The following is a 17,260-nucleotide window of genomic DNA, read 5'->3' on the forward strand; positions in this document are numbered from 1 at the left end:
TCTCTGAGAGGTCAGGGAACATCTATGTCTTATTCCAGTTGAATTCTTGAAGATTATCATAAAACACCTGAAACGTAGTAGGTAAAACTTAGTGTCAAATAGTTAGAGCAAATATTTTTTAAAACTTATTAAAATTTTTAATTTTAAATTTAATTTTAAAAATTTAATTTAAAATTTTAATTTTAAATTTAATTTTAAATTTAAATAATTTTTTTAAAATTTGAAACTTTTTAAACAGTGTCAAATATTTGAGAGCAAATATTTTTTAAAAGATTTATTTTATTTATTTGAGAGAGACAGAGATAGAGAGAAGGGGTAGGGGTAGAGAGAGAGGGAGTCTTTTTTTTTGTTTTTTAAAGATTTTATTTACTTACTTGACAGAGCAAGAGAGATCACAAGTAGGCAGAGGGGCAGGCAGAGATGGGGGGGAAGCAGGTTCCCTGCTGAGCAGAGAGCCCAATGCAGGGCTCTGAGATCATGACCTGAGCTGAAGGCAGAAGCTTAACCCACTGAGCCACCCAGGCACCCAGGGAGAGAGAGTCTTAAGCAGACTCTGCACTGAGCACGGAGACTGACATAGGGCACTATCTCATGACCCTAAGATCATGATGGTCAAATATGGAATGTCTTATCTTTTACGAAGTCGAAACTCTTTGGAGAAAAAAAAAAAGACAATAAAAACACAGCCTTCCTTAACCTTTGTTATTGTTGCTATCTGTCCTCTCTTCAATGGCAATGCAACATTTCATTACAAAACACATGATATTTGGTTCTACCTAGCACTTAGAACAAGAGACACTGAAAATCTCAGTGAAAGCAGAAATTAATAGGAAAGTCAAACTGTGTGCCTGCAGTGGAGTAAAGTGAGATTTAAAGTGGAAATTTAATAGGGGAAATTTACAAGAATAACCCCACAAATTAAATTGAGAAGAACCTCAGATGAGTTATTTAACAAAGACAGTCCTACTTTCCCTAAAATTCTAGACTGTAATACAGAATGCAATTGCTCCAGTATCCAAGTACTTGGTGATGACTCATTCTTCCAGAATCCTCAAACCCTCATTATTTTATCACATTTTTAGGTAATTGGTATATTTTACCATAAATTGATTTATTTATCTATCTTCCTTTTTATGTCCTACATTTTCCTAGATTACAACTAAATGTTAAGACTTTTAAGAAGAGGGGTGCCTGGGTGGCTCAGTGGGTTAAAGCCTCTGCCTTTGGCCCAGGTCATGATCCCAGGGTCCTGGGATTGAGCCCTGCATTGGGCTCTCTGCTCACCAGGGAGCCTGCTTCTTCTTCCTACTTGTGATCTCTGTCTATCAAATAAATAAATAAAATATTTTATATATATATATATAAATTTTCCAAAATTATGTTTTTGTATTTATATAAAATATTTATATAAATATATAAATATATATAAATATAAATATATAAATAATATTTATATAATAAATATTTATATTTTATATTTATATTTTATATTTATATATATATAAAAATTATGCTTTCAGATGTAACCATGAATTGCCAAAATATTTGCGATTTCGTAATACAATTCGCTCCATTCAATCTGGATGTTAAATAGGCTTCTCCTTAAACATATACTCATAATATAAGCTCTATCCCAAAAAAGTTAAGATGATTTTAAAATTTTCAAATCAAGAGAAATAAAAAGGTCACTTTTCTCAACTACCTAATCATTGTACTTTTGAATATACAGAACTATACACATGCTATATGTCATAAAATGCTAATTATAACAAATTAATAAATTTGAAACTTAATTTTGGAAAAGCACAGATATTTAGAAACATATTATTCTTGGCCTTATTTACGAGACACCCGCCGAAAACTCAATCTAGTGCCCTAACCAATAATCAATTGTATCCATCATTACCATCACCTTTCTCTTGGTAGTGTAAATGTCAAGACTAAAGATACAAATAAAATTTTAAGTAATATACATAGATTTTACTATACTTTACTAGAATTCACTATGTATGGTAGAGACAAACTTATTTTCAGTAGTTTTAAGAGACTTTAAAGATCAAATCGTATCTACTTCTTGCTACATGAGTTCTCCAATGGCCTTAAGTAAAAAGAAATAACATTCTGTCATAAAGATAGTCACTACTCCATTTCATTTACTTATATGGGCATGGCCTTAGGATTTAAATCCAGAAGCTGTTAGTCCAGGATATTACAAGATACAATTATATATTGAAGATATAAACAAAAGACAGATGGTTTTTGTGCTTCATTGATCCAAACAACAAATCTGCTGAATCCCAAATGATATGTTTTCCTGAGCTACTGATTGATAAATATGAATTGCAACTGATTGTAAAAAAGTTTATTGTCTGAAAGTCATCAGAAAATAAAACGGTCACTTTCCTAAACTATCCCTTCAGTATATTTTCTGAATATACACAATCAATATATTATAAAATACTAACATTCTTCTGTGCCTCACTGTAGACAGAGGCGCATAGCAGGAGAAAATCAATGAAGCAAGTATCTTAACTTCCTTCTTTGCCATCCACTTTTGCAAGAACATTTGTCTTCCAGGCATTTGGGGAAATTATCCTTTCTGTCTGCCTTTGTCCTCACTAAAAGTGAGAGTGAAGTAAGAAAGATAATGATTTATTTGAAGAAAAACTAGTTTTCGGGAGCCAAGCAATAGAAATGACTTCTATTGTTTATTTTACTTTATTTTTATGATTTCTGTATTCCATCAGAATCTGAAAATATCTGTGGTTCACTTAACACTAATATCTGTAAAATTATAATTTAAAAAGCAGCCAGTTGCTTACAAATCCTTGCACCTTTAATTTTACCAATTTCACTTACCAAGATGCATTTTAGCTTGGAATCAAATAAATACTTAGCAGATAAACTTCAAATGGGAAGAAAGCAACATTGACAGCCCTGCTTTTGGTTTCCCAAGAATAAGAGCAGATGATGATGATGACCGTGATTACCCCATGTTTTACCACAACCACAAATACCACTTTCTTCCCAGCAACACATGAAAGTTTGTGCGTGCCCTATCCACTCAGTGTCACCTTAATTAGACTAAGAAAATGACAAGTTTCAGAACTTCCATCTTTGAGATGAGAAAATCCCATCCCAGAGAGTAAGTGCATTATCCAATTTTACATGATGATTTAATGCTGTAGCTTAGATTAGGAACCAGATCTACTAACACCCACCTCAGCATTCTAACCTTGATGGAATATACCACAGAAACATTTCCTTGGAAAACGTCTGAGAATTTGTGGGAATAAAAACAAAGACACCTCTCCACCACCCCCAAAAAAAGTGTATAAAAAGATAGATAGAGGCATGGTTACTCAGTTCCTAAATAGATTACCATCTACTCATGGGGTTCATTTATTTAATTATTCTCTTTCCCATCTCCCCTCTCTACTAGATTATTCCCAAAGGCAAACAAGCTTTTCTTAATGACACCTGCACAATGGTAAAAATTTCCCATGACCCTTTATTTCTCTACCCTCATCTCCTTTTCTCCTTTGAAAGAATCTCCTATAGCTGCTGCTTTAATTTACAGTCTTCAAAACCAACGGTGATCCAGCATCTGTTCCTAACACTGTCTTCATTTGATTCTTGTGATCACCAGGGACTTCTTGCTGCTAACTTCCATGATCATTTCTGTGAGCTTATTAGAGATCTCAGTGGCATTCCTCACAATTCAGTGCTTCATCCTCTTAAAAGGCTGTGTGTGTGTGTGTGTGTGTGTGTGTGTGTGTGTGTGTGTGTTTCCTTAACACTACACTATTTTTAGGTCCTTTCTGTAGCTTCTTTTGAGCTCTTCTACTGGGTCGCCATGCCCCACAGTTCTGTTATAAATGCTTTTCTCTTTTCTCTATATGTCCTCCCTCTAAGGCAATTTTAGCCTCTGGCTTTCCCTAGACTGTTAAAACTCATCTCAAAAGGGTGTCTATGCTCCCTAGATTTTTATACTATCTTCTTTACACCTCCACTGGCATGCAAACCAGTCATGAACAACTTAAAATAATCTATACTGAATTCTTGATCTTTTCTCCCAAATCCGTTCCTTCTTCAGTCACTTCCTGTGAGTAAATGGCAATACAATCTTCCTAGCTAAACAAGCCAAAATTTGGATATTATCTTGGACTATTATTTTAACTTAAGGTTTTCTTCAATTCCTCTTTTTACTTTCCATTCTAACATCTATTCTGAAGCCAGTCCTATGAACTTTATCCCAAAAAACATAACCCAAACCATCTATTTTCCATCCCTATCACCACTTCCATCATCCCTCACCTGGATCAATGTGATAATCTCTTAACTGGTCTTTCTGCCTTTACTGTATTCCCTCTGGAATTAATTTCCATATGCTACCTCGAGTGATCTTTTTAAAATGTATCACTCACATTCTATCACTCCCCTGTCTTCTTAAAATTCTCGGATAGCTTTGCATCATACCTAGAATGAAATCCAAATACTCTGACTTTACATAGCTTCATCTTTTGGACCACCTCTCTAACCTTGTCTACTTTTCCAAGTGTGCTCTAGACACACTGGCTTTTTTTTTTTTTTTTTAATTTCTTTGTGTGTTAACTCACCAAGCATATCCAGATAATAGGACCTTTGTAAGAACAGTGATAACAGCTAACATTTATTAAGTTATATGTATTTCTTAATTTTCCCAATAACCCTGTGAAATAGGTATTATTACTATTGTTACTCATGAGACACTGGGAGGTTAAAAACTGTTCAAGATCCCCAGAGAGTAAGTGATAGAATTAGGATCCATGTCCAGACAGTCAGGAATGACCACCCTACCCCTACCACCAACCCGCTCCCAACCCCCACCACCTCCCTGCTCCCCCCACCCCCCGCTCCAGATCTAAGATGCTGCCATCCAACTGATCCACTGCCTGAATGTCCTTCCCTTCAACTTAGGTTCCATGGTTGACTTCTTGGCAATTAGCTCTCAGATTAAATATTACCCTTTTTTAGAGGTCCTTCCTACTCACCCAATCTAAAGCAGTGCCTCCCCCAGGTCACCTTCAAATTATTCTACTTAAATAATCTGCATTAAAATTTTTCCTACATGATATATTGCCTTGTTTGCTTATTTCTTTCTCTTATCCCCTTTCTTCAAAATGGAAGCTTCACCAGAAAAAAAGTGTCATGTTTTGCTTACCATTGCAATTCTAGTACATAGAACAGTACTTGATGCTCATTAAATCTTAGCTTGATGAATTAATGAATAATGAAATGAATAAATGAGTCAATGAATAAATGACTCATTTAAGATGTTATTATTTGAAATTCTTAATACTTTGAGCCATTATAATTTTTTCACTTCAAGTTATTAATGCTATAAATTTTGGTTTACTCAAAGAATTTCACTGTGGGGTGGAAAGTTATGGGGTCAAGGTCAAATCCAGGGTGGTGCGAGGAAGACAAAGGCTGGCATTGCACATTATGAGTCACTGGCCAGATGGGAGATAGCTAATGAGTGACAGACAGGGAAGAAAATGATAGAGAGAGGAATCACATAGAAGAATCAAAGAATGCAAAACACAAAGTTCATAAACATTCACAGGAATCTCTCTGGTCAGAGACTACATATAAAATATCTTTATTTGGAACCAGAGCTCACATAGTTTCACATGCATCATTTAAAAATATTTTTAGAGAGTGAGATTGAGTGAGTATGAGCCATTGCGGGGAGGGGCAGGGGTGAGAAAGAATCTCAAGCAGGCTTCGTGTCCAGTGCAAAACCTGATGCAGGGCTCCATCTGACAACCCTGAGATCATGACCTGAGCTTAAATCAAGAGTTGGACGCTCAACTGAGCCACCCGGTACCCCACACGCATATTTTTAAAATGGTTTACATTTAATGGGTTACATTAAAAATTCATTCACAGAACAAAAACAGAAACAAAAACATTCACTGAAATCTCAGAGTTAAAGTTTGCAAAATTATATTGATTTACCAGATTATAGAGATAAGTTTCCTTCACACACTCAGGACAACTACAAATAAGACACATATGCAAAACCAAATCAGTGAGATCTAATAAGAAATGCATTTGCTAGGGGTGCCTGGGTGGCTCAGTGGGTTAAGCCTCTGCCTTCGGCTCAGGTCATGATCCCAGGGTCCTGGGATCGAGCCCCCACATCGGGCTCTCTGCTCAGCGGGGAGGCTGCTCCCCCCTCTCTCTCTGCCTGCCTCTTTGCCTACTTGTGATCTCTCTCTGTGTGAAATAAATAAAAAATCTTAAAAAATTAAAAAAAAAAGAAATACATTTGCTAAATATGTCCTTCCTCGACACTCACGTTCATTTTCTCTTTTAACATTTTATTTATTTATTTCAGAGAGCAGGAGCAGGGGAGAGGGGAGGCAAAGGCAGAGGGAGAAGGAGAAGCAGACTCCCCATGGAGAAGGGAGCCTGAAGCAAAGCTTTATACCAGGACCCCGGGGATATGACCTGAGCTGAAGGCAGATGTTTAACTGACTGAGCCACCTTGGTGCTTCCTCACATTCATTTTTTATAGAAAATTAAACATGAGAAATTAGTTGAATTTGCTTGTTTCTTTCTAGGTTTGACAATTTAAGTATGTTTTGCAGAATAAATGCAAATATGGTTTAAAATGAGATTAAATTTCAGGTTAGCTAAGTAGGCTGTTTTAATGGGAGAGGTGCTTATATATTTTAGTACTCAGGGCTGAATTTCTATAATTTTTATATAATATTAAGAGATATTCTGTGCACTCAACGCTACATCCTTCTTCTCTCAATATAGTTTTGGTCTGAAATCACTTCTTCACTTAATTTTCTTTGTCAGTTGATTCAAAAATAAAAAAGAAGAAAAAAAGAAGAAATGGAAAGGATAAGCAATAGTACTTTGAGAAGGTACAACACATGGGCCTATTTTATCTCCCTGTTCCCCTTGTATTCCCAGCACCTAGCACAATATTGGTACATACGTACTCAGTAAATGGTTGTTAAGTGAATAAATGAATCATTTTACATTTAAATATTAAGAATTGGTTTTACAAAAAAAGGCAGAGGGCACGCCTGGGTGGCTCAGTGGGTTAAGCCTCTGCCTTCGGCTCAGGTCATGATCTCAGGGTCCTGGGATCGAGCCCGTCATTAGGCTCTCTGCTCAGCAGGGAGTGTCCTTCCCCCTCTCTCTCTGCCTGCCTCTCTACCTACTTGTGATCTTTCTCTGTCAAAAAAAAAAAAAAAAACAAAAACAAAAACAAAAAGAATTGGTTTTACCCTCTAGTGTATTTCAGAGAAAATGTCCATTGCTACAAGGAGAAAGCAAAGTCATTTTTAGTTTAGATGTCACAAGCTTTTAAGCCCTCTTGTAAATTCTGTCTTAATTCCTAGTCTAAGTGATCTAAGCTCAGCAGTATCCCTCTGCCATATGGATACAATGCTGGGTTATATCCAAACACCACAGAAGCCAAGACACCTCAAGCGACTGATGTGCTGTCAGTTTTTGGAAATGTTGATTATATGAGATTCATGGCACAATTCCTAGTCCCAAATATAGTTCTTGTACAGGTTTTAACCAATCCATCCAACTCAATTCATATTAACGTTATGTTACATAAACCAAGTCCAGACACTCACTCACACCCATAAAATGAATCAACACTTGAAATATGCACTTATTGGAGGCAAATATGGGCTTTGCGTGTTCTTGCTGTGTCCAAACTGTGCTTCGGCCTTGGGGCAATGGATACTATCTATATTAGAGGAGCTGGCTTGGCTCATAAAGAAGGTTAAAAATCTCATTTTGAGTTTGAATTGTAGAGTCTGGCCGTCTAAAGTGTTAAAGTCCAACTCCATGACTACAAAATCTCCATTCACTTTCAGTGCCCGTAAACAACCTGAGGTCACTATAATTTCTTCCTTTGTTTCCATTTGGTCATTTCCTCTGCATATAAAGTGTTATGGAAATGAATATTCCATTATGTTTATGTTTCTTATTGAGACCTTATATTGATCTAAATTCAGAATTAGTTTTAACTGACTTCTGAGATGCCAGGTGTCTTTTTTTCAAAAGTTCATTCATCGTTAAAAGATAAGTTCACTCTTTCCTTTTGTGGTCATCCCTGAAATTGGCCAGTGGCCAAAATGAAATTCAGTCCCTCTGTGACTTCTGACTCGAGCAAGAACTGTAAAAGGCATTGTCATGCACCTTCTCACATCTACAGGAAGAGTATGTCTTCCTTTCTTTCCAAAATCTCAGACAGAAGTACAACGTTCAATGTATGCCCACATGAAAAGATGATAAACTGCAGGTTGGGTGAGGACACTACAAAGGTCAGCAAATTTGCAAAGTAGCCCAGGTTTACAGGACAAAAGATGTCTTCATTGACACTCGATGAGTACAGTGGGAGAAGGCAAATGGCCCAGCTCCCCGTGTGGACATCTACCCTAGCAAAATGGTTATCACCACATTAAAATTGGATAAAAACCACAAAAGATCCTTGAATAAAAAGCCAAATTGCACCAAGTAAAAAAGGGCAAATATAAGGAAGAAACAATTGAGAAGATGCAAGAATAATGTTATATACAACTTTCAATAAAACTGTTAAGAAATAAAGATAAGGTATTTTTCAAGAAATTTTAGACTAATTTTTCTTCCTATGCAAAGTGGGGCATATTTTTCCTAGGTCATAGTCACAATTTTGAAAATTTTAAAATGTACAGCATTTCTACTTGAATCATATGCATAATATCTCTTAGTATAGCTCCTACACGTGTACCAACAAATGTAATCACCTATTAGCTTTTCTTAACACCTCTATGAAATAACTGGTAAACGTAATTTGTAGTAAGGATTCTAATTTTTTTAAGGTTGAAACAATTAAAAGGAAAGAGATTGTCATGTCAACTGTAAGACAGAGATGGAAATTTAAAGAAGATAATTTCAATCTAGTCCTTACAGGACTGAAGCCAAATTAAAATTCAGAATACTCACAGCTTTCATTTCTGGAGACTATTTCAATCTTTAATTTCCACCTACTTCCTAGACCTGCAAGGAAGCATGGCATTTAAAAACCTTTCCATAAGCAATACACAAACGCAATTTTTGCTTTTTTAATTAAGTTTTTATAACTATTTTGGCTTTTAAAATAATAATTTAGGGACACCTGGGTGGTTCAGTGGGTTAAGCATCTGCCTTTGGCTTGGGTCATGATCCCAGGGTCCTGGGACTGAGTCCCGCATCAGGCTCCTTGCTCAGTTGGGAGCCTGCTTCTCCCTCTGCCCGCGCTCCCCCTGCTTGTACACTCTCTTGTTCTCTCACTCTCTCTCTCTGACAAATAAATAATCTTTAAAAAAATAAAATTATAATTTAAATATTATATGCACATAACTAGAAAATTATATACTTGGAATAAAAAGGACTCAGAATAAAAAGGAAGTCTCCTTTCCTGAGGCAACCACGTTTAAGTTTAATTTTAGGGCTTCAGATGGTTTAATCTGTATCTCTAATAATATACTTATTTTTCTACTTTTTTCGGGGGGGTAATCAGTTTTGGACATTGTTTACTGACTTTCTGCTAAAACAAAATGCGGACCTAAGTCACTTAGCCAAAGGCACTTCTTTGTCTCCTCATAATACAGTTTTATGACTATTCACAATTCAACCCTTACCAATGTTGTAACTTCACACCTCAGATTTAAGTCTTTATTATTTTTTCATCAACTAGGAAAGCTCTCCTCACGCCCTATTTTTAAGTACGATGTCAGTTCCACCTCCATCTTTCTTTCATCTCCTCTCTTAATTTTTAATTCTTTCATAGTGTGGACTTTACCTAGTCTTCCATGTTATTATGATTCGAAACATTTTGTTGTTTCTGTAATCACAGAGTAGATGAAATATCTGTCAAGCGTTCTACAACTAGTTTATGGGCTGATTCTACAAGTCAAACATGACTGTTTTCATGTGAGAAGCTAAGCGGGGACTCTGCTGTATTCCTTTTCTCTGAGTCCAACTTCCTATCATCTGTGCCATTCAAAAGGCAAAATTTCTAGAATTAAGTTCAAATGAATTTTCCTTTAATGCTTGTACTTCAATAATTGACTTCACCATACCCAGTTTTTCATAGAGGATCTCATACAGTATTTCCATAGATCAATTCCTCTTATTCCTGAGACCTCCGTCTGGCCCATGTCTATCCATTCTAGACTAACTGCTCTCAAGGTCTACTGCACAGCTGTCATTCCAGGACAAGAAGTTACTGTTTTCCTGATTTCATGTCTTCTCCTGTCTTGGTTCACTGTTTATTTTGCTCAACATATGCTCAGGTAACTTCTTAAGAAAAAGTAAATTGTAGGTAAACTTTGGAACATTTGGTGAGAGACAATATTCCTAGTATAGCTTCCTCTGATTTTTCTCCCTAAATATGAAATCACTGGTTATTGTCTTCCAGAATCCAGTATTGATAAGCCCAATGCCAGTCTAATTCTTACCTGTTTGCATGTGACCATCTCACATTCTTTCTCTGAAAAGTTCCGTTTTCTTCTCTTTATTATTCATCTTCTAAAACTTCATCGTAATTTTCTAAGACTAAATCTTTTTTCATTCATTACGTCATGCCCTTTTAGTATGAACAGTTTTCCCTCATGATAAGATAGTAGAGCATTCTTAACGAAAACTTTCAGAAGCCGAAATGGCCCAAATTAAAGCAGAATCATTACTTTGTATGGAAAATTTCTTGAGCATTTCCAGACCCAAAAGATAACCTCTTTCAGGCTTTCCTGATACCTTAGGACATATCTTGAAGACGGATGCACAAAATAACTCCACATAAAGCACCGGTGCTCATAGTCACAGTTCAAAGCTACAGCAGCTCAGTGCTGAGATTCTGAGTATGATTTCCAGGAAAGGAGCTTGGTGGGGCAACTCTCGCCATTCAGGGTAACATAGACTTCTGAAGGGCACACGATACCTGTGTTTAGGTTTTGTAACTGGGAAATACCCTATAGAATTTCTTTGAAAATTTACTCTTTTCCCCTCCTTTCATCGTAGAAACTCACTCTTCAGATGAAAGAGCTTCTAAGTTGATCCTACATGCATTTATATTTTCCCTATACTTATGTCTTTTTGTTTTAGTTTTTGGGATAGCTCCTATTTTTTAAAATGTTATCATATTTTTAACTTCTTGTAGCTCTTTTGTGTTTTCCTTTTACAGTGAATGGTTAGTATCTTCGTTTCTCTTCTGCTCTGTATTCTCTCTCTTCTTATGGGATCTGTTTTCTCTGCACTTTTACTTTAGTCATTCTCATTGTAAGCTTTTTGAGAACACACGCTAATTCTTGGCTACTCCTTCACTCTTAAAGATCTGAACAATGTATCTGCTTGGAAACTGTGTGTTTAGGTAGGGTTTGCCGCTTTATTCCATAGTGAGAAAGGCAGGAGACCACCAATGTCAATGCTGGAGCCTTTGTTCTGGAGCTCTGATGCCTACATTAATTGCCCTAATCCTTTTCAAGTATGTAACACAGATTTGTAGATTTTTTTTAAAGCTGCCTCCTGGGGTCCTGGATCTAGAGATGAAGAAAAGATTGACTGCTTTTCAGGCATGCTTTCAATGCCCTGTATCTCACCCAATACCCTTACAGTATCTATGTTTCTGAGTCCCTTCTCTTCTTCAAAGTAGGGCAGCTTCCTCCTCAGCAATTGCCTTTCCCGCTTAGACAAGGTGATGCATCTTATCTTATCCTACATCTTTAATTACCACTCTACCACCTTCTGCCTTCTAGAAATTATTTAAACTTTCTTCTCTACTAAAGATTCTCATACCACTCTCTTTGCTTTAGGCCTTTCCACCCATGTTTTACTCCTTTACTATCATTTTAATTAGATCTTAGGATAAAAGAAGATAAACACATGTTATTAGTCCATCATATTAAGCCAGAGTTACTTTTCATATTTTACCTCATTTTGTTATTTGTATTTTAACAAAAGAATTTATTATTCATGCCTAAGGGGGAAAAACATGTTCTGTGGTAATTTTCAGGGGATGGGATATCATCCTATTTATTTTAAATCTTGAAATTTTCTTGCACTTATCATCTATGAACTTAGAAATATTTATGTAGGACATCATTAAGGATCATATTACTTTCACTTATTGCAAAGAATATACTCAATGAGATTCATTCAGAATGTATTTGCTTTTGCCTAGTTCAAACTGATACTACTTACCCACGTATTGTTCATATGTTTATACCAAGTTGAGTTGATATATTCTAAACAGGTTTAGGCCAATACTTTGCTATTCAATACAGATAATGCCATAAAGTCTCTTTAATTATTTGCTTAGTTTATTAGGAACTAATAACTTTATGAGAAACTTATAAACTCACTTACTAACGATCTTTTCTTGCGTCTCATTTTTATAGATCTACTCATCCTTATTTGGAAAAACCACCACCAACAAAAAAAGGCTTTTAGAAAATGGTTGTAAATCTGACTTCTTTGCAAGTAACTGTGTATATTGTAAATAGGTATAAAGGCCTTTTTTTTTTCTAAATAAGGACTTAACTGTCTGTAACATGAGACTTCAAACTAAACCACTAACTCAGTGAGCTACTTATGGTTTGTCTGACATCTCTCACAAATTAATTGTAAATATGTTTTTTAAATCCTCAAAAAATGAATTAAATTAAGTTAATTAATTAATTAATTTAATGAATTAATTAAATTAATTAAAAATGAATTACAAAGTAATTCATTTATATAACGTATATAAAAAAGCCATCATATACAATTTCTTTCACAAAAGGAGAAAAAAATGTATTCCATTCAGGTTTCATGAAGTGCTAGAGATTACTAAATTTGTAGTTATCACAGAAATAATAGTAGAAAATACAACATTATCATCCATCATCTTCCTAACTGGACAGCTTAGTATTTTACAAGTTACAAATTATTCTTATGAGGAACTCACATAGAGAAAAAGGAGTCAAAAAAATATTCAAACTACAGTTAGTAATGTCCTTGATCTGCTTTGTGATCTGTTCTTTATCTTCCAAATACATGGGAATAGGAACTAATTAGAGATTTATAAGTTCTAAGGATGGGCAGAAAATGGAAGAAACATTGAACAAGCAGAACCAAAAAATATTAAGAAAAAAAAAAAGAAAAAAAACAAGGGAGAAAATGGGGTATAAATGGATGGAGAAGGTATTCCTTTTTATAGACTAAAGGTCAACATTTACAGGCACTCATATTGCCTTTCACAGAGTGTATAAGTCACTTTTAATTTTTGCTGTTTAAAATCTTAGAAAATGCCTGGGTTTCTGTTTGGCTTAGGTTTGGGCATTTATAAAGTCTGAGGTTTCCCTAAGATCCTACAGCTATGGTGATAAGAATATTACAATTTCTCAAGAAAGTCATTAATTTTTCGACAGGTACTGCATTGAATGATACTCTACATCTTTCGCTGCATGTATCTACAAGGTCTTGAGGGCTTCAGTTTTTTGGAATTTTTTTGTTTGCACCTTCAATGGCTGCTGTACCAGGCCCTGCTACCTGCACAAGGCTTTTGACCTTCAAAATTCTACCTCTTTCAGGTAGATCGCGGTTGAATTTTATTGCTATCTTCTATAAAGATATCTTTCACAGGAGCTGCTCATTCACCAATACTTAAAATCAACTTATAGAGTTCTTTCTGGCTTGTATACATTGTCCAAAGTCTCAAGCCATAAGGGAGAGGGAAAGGTAGGAGAGCTGGTGATCAGGTAAACAGGCCCATGGTCAATTTGTGTAATTCTTCTGACCTCTTTACTTAAATGAAGCAGCTGCTAACTCAGTATAATGATAATGACTTCCCTCACTATTTCTTTCCAGACTGTACAAACCATTTCCCATTTTAAAACTCCTCTACTCTTTGGATTTAGAGCATTGAAAAAGCAGCTACTCATGGTTCAAGTTACAGTTAAAAGCACAGCAGCCAATATGAATGATCATTCATTCAGAATATGTGATATTAATCTCACAGATTTGCTTTATTTCAGGATCCCTTTCTTTGTTCTTGAGTATGGTAGGAGTTTGACTTTGGTATAAATATGTGTGTTGCAAACATTGGTCATGTTCACCCAACATGTTTATGTTTCTCTGATTCCAGCATGTGGCAAATTGATGAAAATCACAGGCCCAATTACAGTCAAGACATCTGGAACCCGATTTGGCGCTTGGATGACAGACCCTTTAGCATCTGAAAAAAATAATAGAGTATGTTGCTTCCACAAACACCTTTGCTTAGAATCATACTTTATTTGCACTTTATGTCTATCGAATGATTTATTTTCTTTAGGAATATTAGTTTCAACTTGAAAAGTGTTAATGTTATTTGCCAGGTATTCTCAGTTTGATAATATGAACATATCTACAGCAACCTTATTTTAGTAAAATATTCCGTCTTCTAATTCAACAGTAAAGCTAGTCCAATTTTTATTCATTTTAGTCTTGTTTTCTGCTAATAAAGAGCTAATTACAAGTACACAAAAGTCTCTACACACTCCTTTTAAAACCTGCTCCTTAGTGTGAGGAAAAAAAAAAATAACACTAAGTAAGTGAAAAACTCAAGAGCAACCGATTCACTAACAAGCTGAAATATCCCTGGAATCTAGAGGTAATTTTAAAGTAAAGAGTACTGAAACTTTTGGAGTATATTTTCCTAAGTTGGCAATGTCTGCATTATGTAAATCAATATACTGGAAACTTACCATAGCGCTATTTATGGTCTATCACAAAATTCAGTTCACATTAAGATTCTCAAGGGTTACATGCAAATGAGATTAGTAGCTAAATTAATAAAATGGATACACTAAAAAGCAGCTGTACCTATAAGGTGATCCAATTAACTAGCGTTACTGTAAGTTTCTATGGTATCCATAAAGGAGAAATAAATGAGTAAAATTAGACCATATATTTTTCAGAGCAAAAGAATATAGTTGCTGAAGGTAGTATTTTTTTGCTGTTATGACTGATTTCACTGATCCTTCAACTGAACAAAATGATGTGATTTGCATTGATATATGTTTAGTTCATTTGATGATATGCACTGAATGGTCAGAGAAATAAATAAATAATAAAAAGAACAGAAAGCAAATCAACTTCAAGGTAGTGAATTCAGTTGTTTGCTTTCCACATAGAAAATGCCACAATTTTCGCCTGCAGTGCTATCACATTGCAGGAGGTCGGCAGTAAAATAATAAGTGGCTTCCAGATCCTGAGAATGGAGGTATTAAAATGTGCTGACTCTCATTGTCTTTATTTTGGAAATCTCAGACAAGTACAGAATTTAGTCACTCTTCTATTTTTTTTTCCCTTTTCCTTAGGTCTGGTACATGGACAGTTATACCAACAATAAAATTGTTCGTGAGTACAAATCAATGGCAGACTTCGTCAGTGGGGCTGAATCACGGACATACAACCTCCCTTTCAAATGGGCAGGAACCAACCATGTTGTCTACAATGGCTCACTCTATTTTAACAAGTATCAGAGTAACATCATCATCAAATACAGCTTTGATATGGGGCGAGTGCTTGCCCAACGAAGCCTTGAGTATGCTGGATTTCACAACGTTTACCCCTACACATGGGGTGGCTTCTCGGACATCGACCTAATGGCTGATGAGATCGGGCTGTGGGCTGTGTACGCAACGAACCAAAATGCCGGCAATATAGTCATCAGCCAACTTAACCAAGACACCTTGGAGGTGATGAAGAGCTGGAGCACTGGCTACCCCAAGAGAAGTGCAGGGGAATCTTTCATGATTTGTGGGACACTATATGTCACCAATTCCCACTTAACAGGAGCCAAGGTGTATTACTCATATTCCACCAAAACCTCCACATATGAGTACACGGACATTCCCTTTCATAACCAATACTTTCACATATCCATGCTTGACTACAACGCAAGAGATAGAGCTCTTTATGCCTGGAACAATGGTCACCAGGTCCTATTCAATGTCACCCTTTTCCACATCATTAAGACTGAGGATGACACATAAGCAAATGTAATTTGTTTTCATTGATTGAAACCGTGTCATTTGTGATAAATTCTATAGAACCCCCTTCTGTTTTCCCTTTATTGTAACTTCTCATCATTTCTCCAAAGCATTTTTTCTTTATTATAAAGTTGGTTTGTCAAAAATCAGCCGAGCCTGTCTAAATTGACCTGTTGGAAACACATCTTAACTCCTAAATTTATGGGGCCTATCATGTCCTTGTCGTGAAAAGCACTAAAAAGAGCTTAAGTGGCTAAAGTTATAGTTTTGCAAAAGGTTAATGATCTGCCTTATATTAGAGTCAGAGACTAATGATGGCTTAAATGCATGAATGTCTTTTTTTTTTTAATTCTGTCATTTTTTTACTGTCTTTTGCTCTACATCGGGAAATATTTTGGTAGGAATTAGGGGGAAAAAAGCACTTTCCTCCCATTTATTTCTAAAAAAAGATTTAAGGATTTTATTTATAGGGAAAATAAATTACTCATTTTGCTGTTACAGAATTCTCTGATGCGGTGCTGTACAGTCATTTTTAAATCTCTTGCTAACATTTTATTGGCAATATGTATTTCTACCATTGTAACCACCATTGTGCAATTGTATCTCTTCACTTCTGTGAAAGTAAGTAATATTTTTTATAAAATACACTGAAGTTTAATCTCAGTAATTATAATGGGCCAATTTTCAAGTGTGGTCAGGAGGAAATATCTTCTCGGCTTACCCCTTTATTTAAATTTATAATCGGGAAGAAAAATCAAACTAAATCCCTTGCATAGAATATTTCTTTTACCCCAAGTTTATTGGATCACTAACACTGAATGCTAAAACTAACTACAGATGAGTTACTCCATTCACTTCACTGAAAGCAACCCATATTGTTGCTTGCAAAGATGCAACTGAGTCAGAAAATTTTGGATTTGAGTTGACTTTATTCATTTATTATACAAACAACCAAATTTTGTTCTTCATAAATAAGTATATTAGTGTTTTAACTTAAATTTGACACGCAGTTTGCAATAATGTAATTACTTGTGTCAGGACTCTGAAAGTACATGAAGCACATATAGAAACTCTTAAAAAGAAAATTTCTGTGAGGTCATCTAGATTTACATTATGAGCCCTGGAGAGTTACTGGCAATGTGAGTGCAAAAGAAAATGATGGGTAGACTTGGGAGCTGTCCGTGCAGTTTAAATGTGCAAAA

General features: G+C 35.5%; 1 protein-coding gene across 2 annotated transcripts in view; it reads left to right on the forward strand.

Moving 5' to 3' along the window:
* The window catches only part of OLFM3 (olfactomedin 3), a gene marked incomplete at both ends in the record, with an annotated part of 191,081 nt that extends 175,020 nt beyond the window's left edge, over positions 1 to 16,061 (forward strand). For both annotated transcript variants that reach the window (XM_080802825.1, XM_080802824.1), the window contains 2 exons: positions 14,168 to 14,274; positions 15,384 to 16,061. In XM_080802825.1, coding sequence (XP_080658951.1) covers positions 14,168 to 14,274; positions 15,384 to 16,061 — 785 coding nt within the window. The remainder of the gene's footprint in view (positions 1 to 14,167; positions 14,275 to 15,383) is intronic.
* Positions 16,062 to 17,260: the final 1,199 nt, after the last annotated feature.

Source organism: Martes martes (genome assembly GCF_963455335.1).
Source record: "Martes martes genome assembly, chromosome: 4".
NCBI classification, from domain to species: domain Eukaryota; kingdom Metazoa; phylum Chordata; class Mammalia; order Carnivora; family Mustelidae; genus Martes; species Martes martes.